This window comes from Pelodiscus sinensis, chromosome 3, assembly GCF_052426305.1.
Source record: "Pelodiscus sinensis isolate ZL-2025 chromosome 3, ASM5242630v1, whole genome shotgun sequence".
NCBI lineage: Eukaryota > Metazoa > Chordata > Testudines > Trionychidae > Pelodiscus > Pelodiscus sinensis.
Window position 1 is genome coordinate 110,395,950 of NC_143054.1, and position 13,524 is coordinate 110,409,473.

General features: G+C 39.1%; 1 protein-coding gene across 13 annotated transcripts in view; it reads right to left on the reverse strand.

Annotated features, from left to right (window-relative positions):
* SYNE1 (spectrin repeat containing nuclear envelope protein 1) overlaps positions 1 to 13,524 on the reverse strand; it is a 479,589-nt gene that overhangs the window by 6,907 nt on the left and 459,158 nt on the right. For 10 of the 13 annotated variants that reach the window (XM_075924462.2, XM_075924463.2, XM_075924461.2 and 7 more), the window contains 9 exons: positions 12,700 to 13,030; positions 11,442 to 11,510; positions 9,378 to 9,520; positions 7,579 to 7,705; positions 5,828 to 6,039; positions 4,421 to 4,621; positions 3,730 to 3,858; positions 2,967 to 3,179; positions 1,638 to 1,730 (listed from right to left, as the gene is read on the reverse strand). In XM_075924462.2, coding sequence (XP_075780577.2) covers positions 1,638 to 1,730; positions 2,967 to 3,179; positions 3,730 to 3,858; positions 4,421 to 4,621; positions 5,828 to 6,039; positions 7,579 to 7,705; positions 9,378 to 9,520; positions 11,442 to 11,510; positions 12,700 to 13,030 — 1,518 coding nt within the window. The remainder of the gene's footprint in view (positions 1 to 1,637; positions 1,731 to 2,966; positions 3,180 to 3,729; positions 3,859 to 4,420; positions 4,622 to 5,827; positions 6,040 to 7,578; positions 7,706 to 9,377; positions 9,521 to 11,441; positions 11,511 to 12,699; positions 13,031 to 13,524) is intronic. The other 3 variants (XM_075924460.2, XM_075924459.2, XM_075924465.2) reach the window with 1 other exon arrangement.

The following is a 13,524-nucleotide window of genomic DNA, read 5'->3' on the forward strand; positions in this document are numbered from 1 at the left end:
ACTGGCTTTTCTTCTCCCAGCTGAATATAAAAAGGAACTTGACAGTTTATTTTAATCATTGAAATGATACATACTAGGTTTGCTTAAAAAAATCAAGTTGAAGTTTTTAGCTCAAGTACTTTGCTATATGAAATATGAATGATAATTCATCTTATTGAAAGGAACACTGCATTATATTTAATTGCAGCTAAAGTAATGTGAAAACAATACCAAAAATTATATTCCAGATGCTACTTTTAAAAAGTTTGGCTTCTCTCTTTCCACACATAGTTTTGAGGGCCAAATTATTGTGGATTCATTAGTGCACTTGCAATTATTTTTTAGCACAATTCATGCTGCTTTGATGGATAACTGCCAAAAATGTTGGATATTAGGAAATTACTACTAAAAATATTGGACTGGTGATGTGCTTAGCATTTGAATTCCAAGAGAAACCAATTTTTGTTTCCAAAATTACAGATGAAAAAAAGGAGAGGCCAGTTTTAAATCAATCCCCAGAAATTTTACATGTTACACTACATTATGGACAAAATTAAGAAAATAATATAATTAAAGCCACAGTATTGTGTTAGACGTGAACAAATACAAATTAAAAGAGTAAGATGCTGTTACACATTTTTATTAATTCTTTAGACAAAGTTTTCTATAATAAATTACTTTTATCACTGTCTGTGGTATGCAGGCATCTTCTACTTTATGGCATCTTGACTTTTATTAGTAATTTTTTAAAAAGGTCAATAAAAATGAAACTAATGACTTGAGAAATGAAAAGCTCATGTTTTAAGTTGTTTTCTTCCCTTTTGAAAAGCCAGTATTCCTTTACATTCTCAAACTAGGATCTAAAGAAAACTAGTGAATGTAGCAAAATCAATTTCAAGAGACCACAAAGTTCATCAGGACAGAACTCAGATGTTTTATAAAAAGTGCAAATGAAAAAAAAATCGATAGTTAAGAGCTAAGGAAAACTGAATAATAATTAAAATAAATCAACAGAACTCTAAAGAAAGACAAAATTTCCAGTTCTATTCAAGGGTCAAAGCATAGAGGAGCTGAGTGAAGTATGGCATACTGTATTTCTAGTTTTGTGTTCTAGTGGTGACAACATCAACATTAGAGCTGTTGTCATACCCATTGATCAGGTTCTGTTCCAGTGTTTCTGACAATGCCTTACAAGCTTTCTATGCAGCCTGTTATCAGAAATCTCAATAAGATCCTGGCTCCATCTAGAGCTTTAATCTATCATAAAAAGAAAGTTTTATTGAGGTTCTTGATAAAGAAGTTTTATGAGGATACCAAGTAGAAAGCAAAGGGATTGGCTGCAACTGTGCTGGGACAAGACCAGACCTTGGGATGCTGCCATTGCTTGATCAGAATACAAGCGAATGTGCGCCATACCACAAAACTCCAGCTACACGTTGAACCCAGATTTTAAACAGAGCATTTTCTAATTCTGATTACATGCAGGGAGAGAGATGAAGCAAGGTCGGGGAAGCAGCTATGTTTGAGGGGAACTCTTGGTTTGTGCCTTTTTCTTTTCTATCAGGGAGATATTGTAGACTTCTCAGCTGGCTCCAACTACTGTAAATATCTGGTGCTCCTGCCCAAGAGGTGATAGAAAGTATCTGGTATGAAATTACCGTTCTCTGTCTGCTTGGTGTGCTTCTCCCAGATACTGGACTGAGGGATCCTGAAGTGTCCAGTTCATCAGCAGAGGACCATGAGGACAAATCCTAAAGTTCAGAATCATGAAAGATTAGAAGAACATAAGTTACCTGCAAAGAAACCACACTCAGAAAAAGAGTGAAACCCTTGGTTTTAGCAGAATGAAGGTCAATTTAAATCCATGCAAATCTGTAGGATTAAATCACTATAAATTACATGTTAGGATCCGAAGAGAAAGAAAAGCAAATGAATACTCTGCCAGAAACAACATTTAACTGCCTAAGGTAAAGCAAGGGCAGTACCAAGAAAACAACAGCTCTTTATTAGTTTTTAAAAGGTAAAGGGAGGTGTTGTGTACTCAGTGAAAATTCCCACTGGAATCCCAGACATCACTTTATACAGATAGAGACAGAGAGCAAGAGAGACATTAGACAGATTGAAAACAGATCACATTCTTCATACTTTGTGCTAATTCAGGTTATGAAAATTACAAGAAGAGGGACTGAAAATTAAGGAGAGCATTACGAGGCCATGTACAGTGAAGACACGGGCATAATATTTCCTCTGTCCACACTCTAATCTACAAGATAACTGGTGCTGCTATGGAGTACGCTTCCAAAGCTAAGAAAACACAAACAATCAGGCTCTTTGTGAGCACACCAGAGAATTTATTTTAAGCTTTTTCATTAGTCTGTCAATAGAAGAGTAGATGCTGTTTAGTCTGTGGTAATAACTCATACGCCATAGATTCAGCTACTGCATTTACAGTAGTTACCGCGTGTATTTTGCCAGTTGACTGAATCAATGGCAGCAATGTAAGCAGCTGAGGGTGGAAGCTGAATCCAAATAAGTTCAAATTGGAAATCAGATGTCAGCTAACAGTGGGGGTAATTTAACCACTGAAACAGTTTACTATGGGACATGCTGGATTCCCCATCACTGGCAATTTTAAAGCAAGATAGGCTGTTCTTCTAAAACATATGCTCTTGCAATTTTGGGGGATTATGTTCTCTGGCCTATATTATTCAGAATGTCAGACTGGATGATCACAGTGTTCTTTTCTGGCCTTGCAACTGTCCAGTAACTTTCCTGTTCTTAAAAGATAGAAAAGTTACTGGACAGTACAAATTATGGAGGAGATTTGACAAAGATTTCATATAATTTAGACAGCCATCACCATCCTAAGCAACAAAATAAGGGCCAACAGTGTATTGCACAGCTGATCATCTAAAACAGATCAGTGTGATGAAAAAAAACTAGCCCTCAATCAGTGGTAAAGGAAGTAATACAATAGAATGATTTACCAGTTGACTGCTTGAAATGTCTAAGATTTTCTCTAGGTCCTTGATGTAATGTGTGACTTCCTTCAGTAGAAGCTTGAGTCTGTTTCCAATGACATGGACCTTCTCTTTGGCTTCCAGGCAGTCTTTGCCTTCAGCGTTGACCAGCAGTTGGCAGGACATATCTTGAAGTGACACCACTTTCAGTTGAGACTCTAGCAACTCGCGTCTGATTTGCTATTACAAGGCCAAAGAATCACATTTTTCCACTTAAATATTATGAAACAAAGGAAAGAGAATGCTAGAACTTCCACAGAAACAAAAACCCAGACAGATGGCAATGACTTCAGTTTCTAGGATGCACAACAGATGATCTGAAAAAAAGTTCCATTAACCCTAAAATCCTGGAAAGTTATAATGAAGAAAGGTGATAAATACTTGGCAATTTCTTCTAAACATCACATCATGAGCAGTAGACTATTTTGCAGATCCTGTCTAGCTCAGCAAGTTGCCTTTAAGAATAGCCTTTCCAAAACAACAACCCAAAACTAAAAAAACAAACAGCCAATAAGATAATTAGATGTTTTCCACAATCAACCAAATGTTTTTAACCACCAATTTCATTAGTGCCGTTACCTATGCTAAAGAGAATTCCTGATCTTCCTTGTACCACAGGGTTAAGTGTATAGTATACCTCACAGACCAGTCACTACCCTCCAGAACTAACTTATCTCTGCTTGTCAGTTTTTTATAAGGCTTTAAATGTTTCAGGCATTTATGATCCTACCATTAGCAGTCTGTGATGATCCTGCAGAGTGTCCAAGTCTTGGCTTGGATTAATCGGTAAGATCTCATTTTTTCTTCTGTCAATGTTCTCCAACCAAAGCAGCAAACCGTGGCTCATTTCATGAAAATCCTACAAAAGGCATGAGAGCTTAAGAGAACCCTGAATTATGTTGTGGTTTTCTGCCACATCCCTAGTTCCCACAAGAGATTCAACTGGTTATATTATATTACTATATGTCTGAAGGCTTGTATTCCTATACTCTATTACAGTATTATTGCAAATACTTCATGGGCCAGATACCCCTATCATTGCATTAATATTGTTATGATCTGGTAGTGGTTTATACTCACTTTGCAGTTGTTTTGCATAGGTGTGAATGCTAACATACAGAATATGGTTGTGGAGAATCATCTTTTAACTAAGTGCCAGACTTCATATTGCTTTTAAATGATCAGCTCCCTCCACACACACTTCACAGATACCATTGTCTTCATAGCCTCCTACTCTAAGAGATCAAACTTAATGCTGCTCGCCTGTACACTTGCAAATTAAAATGCAGTCTGTGTGTTCCCTAAAGCACGTGCCCTAAAGTCCATGTTCCAGGTATTCTATACTTGTAGCAATCTCATCAATCTTTAGAATTCCTCATTATGTCCAAGAAAAGGATGAGACCCCACACTCCAATACAGACCTGGCATTGCATTAGTGCATCCTGAAGAGAGCAGCGCCATTCTTCAATCATATTGCATACATGTTCCCAGCGCACATTCATCTGTGAGAGGCGCTCCTGAAGCTTCTTGCTTTCTTCACTATCAGACTGAGTGAATTCAGAGCTGCATAGGTTGATGGACAGGACGATAGCTTTACGGTTATCAACAGCTTTCTGCAACTCCTGGATGACAGCAGAATGGAGTTAACACACAATATTTATAGTCAGTGTGCTACAGACTTCCAGAAGAATTAAGCATGGTGGTTGTCATTTAAAGAGCAAAGCTTTGCTGTAAAGCAGCACAGGAGTATTTTAGCTTACTTAAATATCTCTGTTAACTGTGATAACATTGCAAATGTTCACTGTTTGACATCTCCTAGGTTATGTCCACAGTAAAACTTAGTACGAGACAGTTAAACTTTTAAGATTTAGAAACCTGTAGTCACGGCTGAATTTTAAATCTCAGAAAAACTGGCTTGTGTTACAAATGTCTGAAAGACAAGAAAGGCCTGGCAAAAAATGCACAGCTTAGTTATACAAGGACTGGAGCAAATATGGGATCCAGAAAAAAAAAAACCTGTGGTGTAGTTCCTGACAAATGCTTGACAACACTAAAGCTTCTGCCTCACAGATTTGTTGAAAATTGTGCTGACTTTTTATATTTTTCAACTTGAGACCACAGTTCATATTATTTTTTAAAGAGAAGAGGAGGATTCTTATGGAAGATTCCCCTTTTCTCCCTAGTTTACAGCCTCTTCCTCATGTCCGCATAATGCTCCATTATTACAGTGACCTTCACATCATCGAATGCAGCTGGCCTGGATTCCATCTAAAATACATTGATGCTGCCTCTGCATTGACTAGCGAGGTCCCTGAAAGTAGCACTTTCCCTCTCCCCCAATACGCTAACTGCTGCCTTCACATTGACTCTGACATACTACCAGGCCAGGGTAGGAGAAAGTGGATTCAATAATGGAACCCGGATTGGTAGAACGATAGCAGAGAGCAGCAAGCTTAGGACCCCTACGTGGGCAAAATATTGACACCCAGGGAAAGAGGAGGTTGTAATCCACATGAAAATAGAAATGTACCATTTCTTTTAAAAATGGCTTTTTTTTTTTTTGCCATGAGCTGGGCTAGGACAGGTTTTAAGTTAATTAATTTGTCCTTTTCTAAACTTCATTAATTCAGCAGATTTCTGTCCTTATTCTGGAAATGGAGCTTGCATATAAAATGGTTTCCAACATTTATTTGCAATTTCAGGAAAATGGTGCAACTGGTTTTTTGCAAGTTGAGTGATTTCTCAAGCCATTTTTTTAGTTCCTCATCCCAATCATTAGTCAATGCATATTTCTGAAACTGGCAGAAAACTGAGATAAAACCAATTACTTTCAGTTTTTTAATTCGGAGCTCAATGGTTTGTATGTCAGTGCTGAGATCAAGATGACAGAGCTTCTCTAGCTCCTCTTCCGTCTCCATTAACCAAACCCAAACATTGTTCAAGTCAGAATTGAACTGCTGCCACTGCTGAAGGTTCTGTTTCATTCTCAGTTCTTTGCTTAGAGCTTGGGCTTGGATTAATTCCCATCGATCAATCACACCTGCCAAAGCACAGACATCATATAATAAAAACAAAGACACATACATAATATGCACAACTACATGAATGTTTACATTAAATACAACATCCGGTATACAGCAGCCTAAACAAAATATTGTCACCCACAAAATTAAGTTAAGACAGCACTGAGTATGTGGCTTTACATAGCAAAGGATGGACTAACTGATCTAATAGGTCTTTTTAACTCATTTCTACAATTTTATGGTATTCAAGGCTGTGTGAAAATAATATTCTCCATCTATACTTGCATGCACACTTCTACCTACCCATATTACAGCACTTACATTTACAAAGGCAATTGTAGATACAGGTTGAACCTCTCTAGTCCGGCACTTTCTGGTCCATCATGATTTTAGTTACAGATGTCCATTTATCCTGGGTGCGGCCAAGTTCCCCTCAGTCACAGAAAGTTTGTTTACAGCCACCAGTCCTGGCTCTCAGTGTTCTGTGCTATTATTTAGCTCTAATTTACCCCTAATTGTCTTCTGAGATCTCAGCAAGCAGTGGAAGTTTTGGTAATGCTGCTAGAGAATATTGACTTCCCATGGTCTGGCAAACTCTCCAGTTTGGCATTGGTCAGGTTCTGAGGGTGCCTGGCTAGACAGGTTCAACTTATATTAGTTAGTTTTCACAACAGCCCTGTGAGGTAGGCAATTACTTTATTATCCCCAATTCACAGCTGGGGAGACTGAGGCAAGAGATTAAGTGTCTCATCTACAGTTACACAAGAATTCCCTGCCACAGCCAGGATCAGAACTCAAGAGTGCCTTCTTTCTATCTTGGTGCACGAGTCCCATGGATCAAACCATTTTGATTACATAATGAATGAATGTGCTCACAATAAATATTTTGCAGATAGCCATTTGTGTGTGTAACTAGCCATGTGCACATGTAATTATTGCTATTTGCATGCTTAGACTTTTTCCAATAAAATGTTCATCTTTCAATAAATATGCTTAAATTATTGCCAGTGTATAAGACAAATGTTTATGCAACATGGTGATAAATTAAGGCTGTTTTCCATACTCATTCACCCTATGTGCAGATAGTTGAGAGAGATAGGTTACAATATTCACTTTGCTAAAAATTTAAAAGTAATTTAGATCAGTGATTAAAAGAAGCACAAATGTTATTTTGTGAACACAGATTTTAGATTTCCCTCCTATCAGATATCTAATGGGCATGTGCAGCATAGAGCAAGATTTGCTCAAGTGCTTAAGGCTGGAGTAATGCGAGGAGCTACTTAATGTGTTTACTTAATATGTATACAGGTGTTTGATGCTTATGCCTGATCAATACACAGAATGGATTCATTCTTTTAATAAAATATTAAATAAAGGTTAAATGGACTGTGAAAACAATCATACAAACATACGCATATGGAGTAGCACAAGCTTGGTCAGAATTTTAGCAAATTCCTACTTTTCTGCATAATTCCAAGTGCTTACTCTGACCAACACTATTTATGTTGCTGCTTATTTCACACATGTTTTCCATGGAAGGATTCAACACTACGTACCAGCTGTTTGTGTTTCAGTACTGTTCAGGTTTATAAATCCAGCTAGCTTTTCCTCTTCTTCTTTCAGTTTGTAACCAAGCCTTTTTACTGAGTCTATGCTGCCACTACATTCACCCAGTAGCTTCATCTGTTTAAAAAACAAAAAAACAAAAACAAAATAAAAAAAACAAAACAAAACCCAGTTCTCATTAATTTATGCCATGGTAGAAACACTCTAGAGGTAAAGGGCTAATTATAAAGAAATTAAAAAAAAAAAAATCTGAAAATGGGTCTTCACATGACAGAATGGGAAGAAGTCTATTGTTTTAATTATCTGCCAATTGTGAATGTATCTTTCCATCTCAAAAGCTTTTAGATACACTAGCCAACAGCCTCAACGAGATGCCATCTCTCTTGATATTACTTGCATCATTTTTGCGTTGATTAAAAAAACAAGAACTGTAAATATGTGGGATTTAAGGGATTAAATGTAGAGTAGAGGCTCAAACTCCATTAACAGAAATAATCCACTGCCACTGTTCGAAGGTATTGCCAGAGTCAAAGAATGGAGGTCTTCAGGAGGCATTTATTCTATAAACTTTTAGAATTTAGAACTGTGGTCCCCAAACATCTGAGGGTATTTCCCCGTCCCCCTTTACCCACCTGTGCTCCCTCACAGCCAGTGGGTCTAGAATCACAGTCGGGGCCCAGGTTTGAGGTAGGGGCAGGAATAGAGCTGCTGCTGGGCTGAGATAGGGGCCAGCAGCTATGCCTGTGCACAGGTGTTGCTCCTCTCCCAGCCATGGCTCCATGCCAGGAATGGAGCAGCAAGCAGCTGAGACTGAGGACTGGACCTGAAGTGGCCCTGTGCTGAGGCTGAGAATAGGAGCAGGCATGAGACCAGTAGCCGGTGTTGCATCTATGAGTGGGTCCATTGCAGAGCTGGGGGCGGGGAGGGCTCAGTGATGTTCCCATCCTGTCCCAAAAGGGTGCTGACCCAAGCACCACTGTGCCCCCCCAAAGATTCCTCTGTGCCTCCCTGGGGGGCACACCCCACAGTTTGGGGGCTTCTGCCGAAAAGTAGGTGAGGAGACTAGGAGATGTGGGGAGCGAAAGAAACATACACAAGTGTGGAAAAATGTGGTATATTCACACACAAAATCTCTTTCATTCTGACAGTAATGTCAGACTCATAGAAATGTAGGGCTGAAAGGGATCTCAAGAAGGTATCAAGTCCAACGCATTGTGAAAAGGCCGGACCAAATTAAACCTAGCTTCTTGCAACACTGTTTGTTGCAGTTTATTCTACAAAGTTTTCTGATTAAACTTTTATCACTGATTCCTATACAATATGGGTCATGTGATGCATACTAACCTGTATTGTTAAAACAAATATCTTGCCTTAGTCTATAAAATTCTACACTTAAGAGATCAGGAAGTTTCTTTTAAAAACAAGAATGATCTTATTACAGAGATAAATGGGTGCATGTGAAATTATTCTGGCACATCAACACATAAAAAATGGAAAATGAACTCTGGGTTCTACAGTCTCATGGTAGTATAAACTCACAAATAATTATATAACCTCAAAATAACAATAATTGCTTGTGATCAAGAGAAACAATTAGGTGTGTAAATGGGGCTGTGAGACAGTAAATTATTAGAGACAATACCTAACAATCTGTTCTACTCCAAGAGCCATAATTTTTAATGGCTCTTCTATGTTCGTATATTAGGACTTGCATTCTTAATATAGTGCCCTGTCAAGTGAACTGTTATGTTAAATTCAATCACTAGGTGGCAATACACCTGGTACTCACATATCCTTTGTAACTGGAATCTAGCTCTGGTCCTGTGGGTGTTTTGCTGCGAATGATGTTTTCTGTTTGCTGTATTTGGAAACGACTAGTGTCCAAGGCCTTGTCCAGCTGACGGATGTGTGTTTCCAAGGCACCTGGTTCTCCTATGGCAAAAGTGCAAAAAGATATGACTATTGCTTTGAGATTTTTCAAACCTTTGCTTTACATCCAAGGAAAAAATGTAAGGATTACTAACCAGGTTATACTGCATGGAAAAGGTAGCTGCAATAGCACACATGTAGAGAAATGATAAAGCAACTTTTATGTGTGTTAGCAACTTTTTAGAGGAGGGATGGTTATACTGATGAATGTGTTTGCCATGAAAATAGTATCAAAGCTTTCATAGATGCAAACAGGCCTGCAACCTATTTTGAAAAGACTCTTTCCCCAAATAATTCTTGATCTGCTTAGAAGACTAAATTCTCAGTGGACTTTATTCCAGCCTCACACAGTGACATTTTCTAGGATGTTGCATCTTCTCAGATCTGGCAATCATTAAGGACTAAGTAAGTATTTGTGCCCCTCCTCTCAGTTTTTATTTTAAAATTCAGTTTCTCACTCCTTTTTGCAGTAGACTTTGTGGCATTCTTCTTTAAACTAATATAGCAGAATCTTGGAGTACCTTGAGGATTCTATTTCTATACTACTTTTGAACATGAAATGCAGTGTGTAAATACCAAGTGATGCCGTTATAGTTACATCCATCAGACCCAGCAGGAAATGCTTCTAAAACGGACAAGGCAAACTTATGATTTCTTTTTAGAGACCAAGTCACTTTTAGAATATGCCTCTCCATTGGTTGAGGTAGGAGAAGATGTTCAAAAATCAATGCCTCTCCCCCCTTCAGTCTAGCTAGCAACACAAGGCAGTACTATCATCTCTCTTGACAGATGTACTTTCTGTAGAATGGAACAGGAGTAGAGTGGAGCAAATTGGTAAGGAAGCTTCTGGAATTGAAGACATTGGAAGCAGTACAGGAAAGGTAACCACATGTCTTTCTATACTCACTGTTGTGCTCAATACTCTCAGAAAAACCTGCTGGTTCAGTCTAATTGGACAGTGTGGTAGAGTTAGGTGTGTGTGTGTGTGTGTGTGTGTGTGTAACACTTATTTGCAAAAGTAGATCGTGAAATACAGCTCCTTGTTGCAGGCTGGAATCTTTAAGAGTTGGACTTGCCCACACTGCCAAGCTTTCTTTGGAACTCAAGTAGGTTGAACCGTGCAATGCAGACACTTTGTCAAGGGATAGAGTGGGAGCCCCTGGGTGAAGGTATCTGGAAGTGCATGTGATCTCTCGAATTCTTTTCTTTTTATACAGGAAATTAAACATAAGGGTGTGAACTGTCCACAGGACAAATTCTCTGTTTTTAAGAAAAGGCAAGCAATGGGTAAAATGATAAAATCTCCACCTTCTCTTTCATTTCCACTTTTAAACTGTTTTGAAAATATTCATATTTTATGCTTTTATGGGTGAGGAAAATTGTTAATGCATAACTTACTACCTGGGGGACTAAGATACAGAACTGGGCTTTGGACTATCCTTTGTCATCACCTTTTCACCTCTGCCTTCATCCCCAGAGAAGTCTGCTGAAGATGCTCCCTCATCTCTGAAGAAGCCAGCCTGTTCCCAGAAGAAAACCAAGGGTTGGGATCCCAATTATAAGAGTCTCTTATTTTGACTCCTTCTACTATAATACTGGAGTCTGGGCATCAAGCAGTTGGTACCAATTTTAGTAAAATATGATTAGCTACATCTAGTTAGCCAGTAACTTAGCTAAAACGTATTGCACCCTAGCCAGCTTTTTAAAATGCTCTCCACTCCTGCTGGGGTCATGGAAGAAACAACACCTTTACAAATGGTAGTAAAGCAAGAAAATTTTGCATTAACATGCTAGTGCTGCCATGTGAGAAAATATCTATCGTGTAAGCCGTGAAAAGTGCAGCAGATGAGCTAAGAGGACACTGTTACAGGGATGGGTTGAGTTATCTGGTTTGGCTATGTTTTGGCTTTAATTTTATGCCTACCAGATATATTTCTGAGTGCTTTTTCAGTAAGTTTTACATAGGCCTCAGGGCTTTCTGGGATCTCTACATCTGCAAAAATACAAGCACAATCTGAGTTGATGTCTCAGCAATCATTGTCTTCTTGTAGCAGGAGACCAACTTCCCTGGAAAGAGAGTAGATTACCAGCACACATTTACAGCACACATTCCTTTTGAACAAGCAGAGTTAAATTTCATCGCAAAATTTCTGTTGAAAACACCTTAAAAAGACAAACAGCCTCTTTCTAGAAGGTTTCAAAGAACAGAAAAAGCACAAACTAGTCACAATTAACCACAGAACAGAATCTTGATCTTAAACATCCCTAACAACAAATGGACCATGTCCACATGCTTCAAACATAGAGAACACATTTCCTCGTCAGTATTTGTTGTACAATATGCACACAGTCAAAGACAGACAGGTTGCATGAACTCATTAAAGGCCGAGTCCTGAAGTTATTATAAAACTTCCCAAAGATGTCAATGTGAGTCTTGTCTGAGTAAGGACAGAGTAAAAACTTGCTTAGATTTTAACACACGGGTGACTAAGTCAAATGTTTCCTTGGAGTTTTCTCTCCCTCTCATTTTTCTTCCAATCATCCAGTACCATTTCCAGAGTCCAGCAGTTCTCAGTCTGAGGACAGGGACCTCAAAGTGGGTCATGACCTCATTTTAATGGAGTCACCAAGGTTGGAATTAGATGTGCTGGGGTCCCAGGCCAAAGCCCCATAGCCTGAAGCTAAAGTTCAAGAGCTTCTTCCTGGGATGGTCGGGCTCATATTCCAGGGTCCAGCCTGGGTCTGAACCCATAGGCTTTGGGACCCCTGCCTGGAGCAGCACTTAGGCAGGCCTAGGTTTTGTTTCCTTCTTCCCCTAGGGGGTTGCATAGTAATTTTTGTTGTCAGAAGGGGGTCAAGCTGCAATCAAGTTTGAGAACCCTGGCTCTAGTCATTAAGCTGTATTAGCTAACATTAGTCACATCTGGCAGACTCAGGTGCAAGATTGCCAGTTCCCTCTTTGCCATTCAGTGAATATGTCTCTGTGATATTCTAAGCCTGCACACATCCAGAAGCTTGCAATATTGTGTCAAAACCCAGGAAGCTAAAGGCACCATTCCAGGACAGCTCTTTGAAATACTTGCCCATGCCTAAGAAACTCCCTGGCGGTATGATCCTAAATGGAATATTTATTTCCCTTTACGGAGAGAGAGAGAGAGGGGGAGGGGGGGGGTAATCAATACCTGCAATACTAGCTGCACCCCTAAGATAGAAATCTTTGTCTTCTTGTCCTTCCTCCTCTAAGTGTAGTACCCTTGAAACGGCTGTCTCCAGGTCCCGACTGAGGTCATAGTCATGATCCCATTCCAAGGGGATGGAATCTACACTTGCAGGAGTATCCCGCCCTGACCGCTCACTTCTCATTGGCTGGGCAAGTGACAGCGAGAGGTTGGAGGAAGGGTGTGGGGAGAGAACACTGTCTGCAGATTTGTCGTGCCAGTGTATGTCAGAGAGATCTGCTGATTCATCCAGATCCACCTCTCTGTCAGAGAGTTCATGTTCATCGTCTGTCAGCTAGAAGAAAATAGCAGAAATAAAGACTATTAATTCAACCCTGGGAAACAATGTCCTTTCTACCTAGGTCATTGAGATAAAAATGTCATTGGGTAACATTCAGACTGACTGGATCCTCATTTTGTATCTTTCTTTGATCCTCCTTTGATTTTTTTAAATACATATAAAATAAAGGGATAAAATGAGTAAAAGGCTAAGAATAAATTCATCTTCACTGCTTAATGCTCATCTGTATAGTCTCATGTGAGGCAACTGTCTCCAAATTTTCTCCAGATACTATCTCCACAGACAGCAAAATTAGAGCAACGTTTTGGAACCAAATTACAGAAACTATAAAAGTCATTTATCTGGATGGTTGTTCTCATCTATTCTTTCATGTTGTGAAAAGTGTTTTGCCTCAGTGGGGCTTTCCAGTTTGATTTCTAAAAACCACCCTCTCTCGCTTCCCAGCTGTACATTCAGTTCTGCATACTTAAAGTTGTATCAGCCTTGCA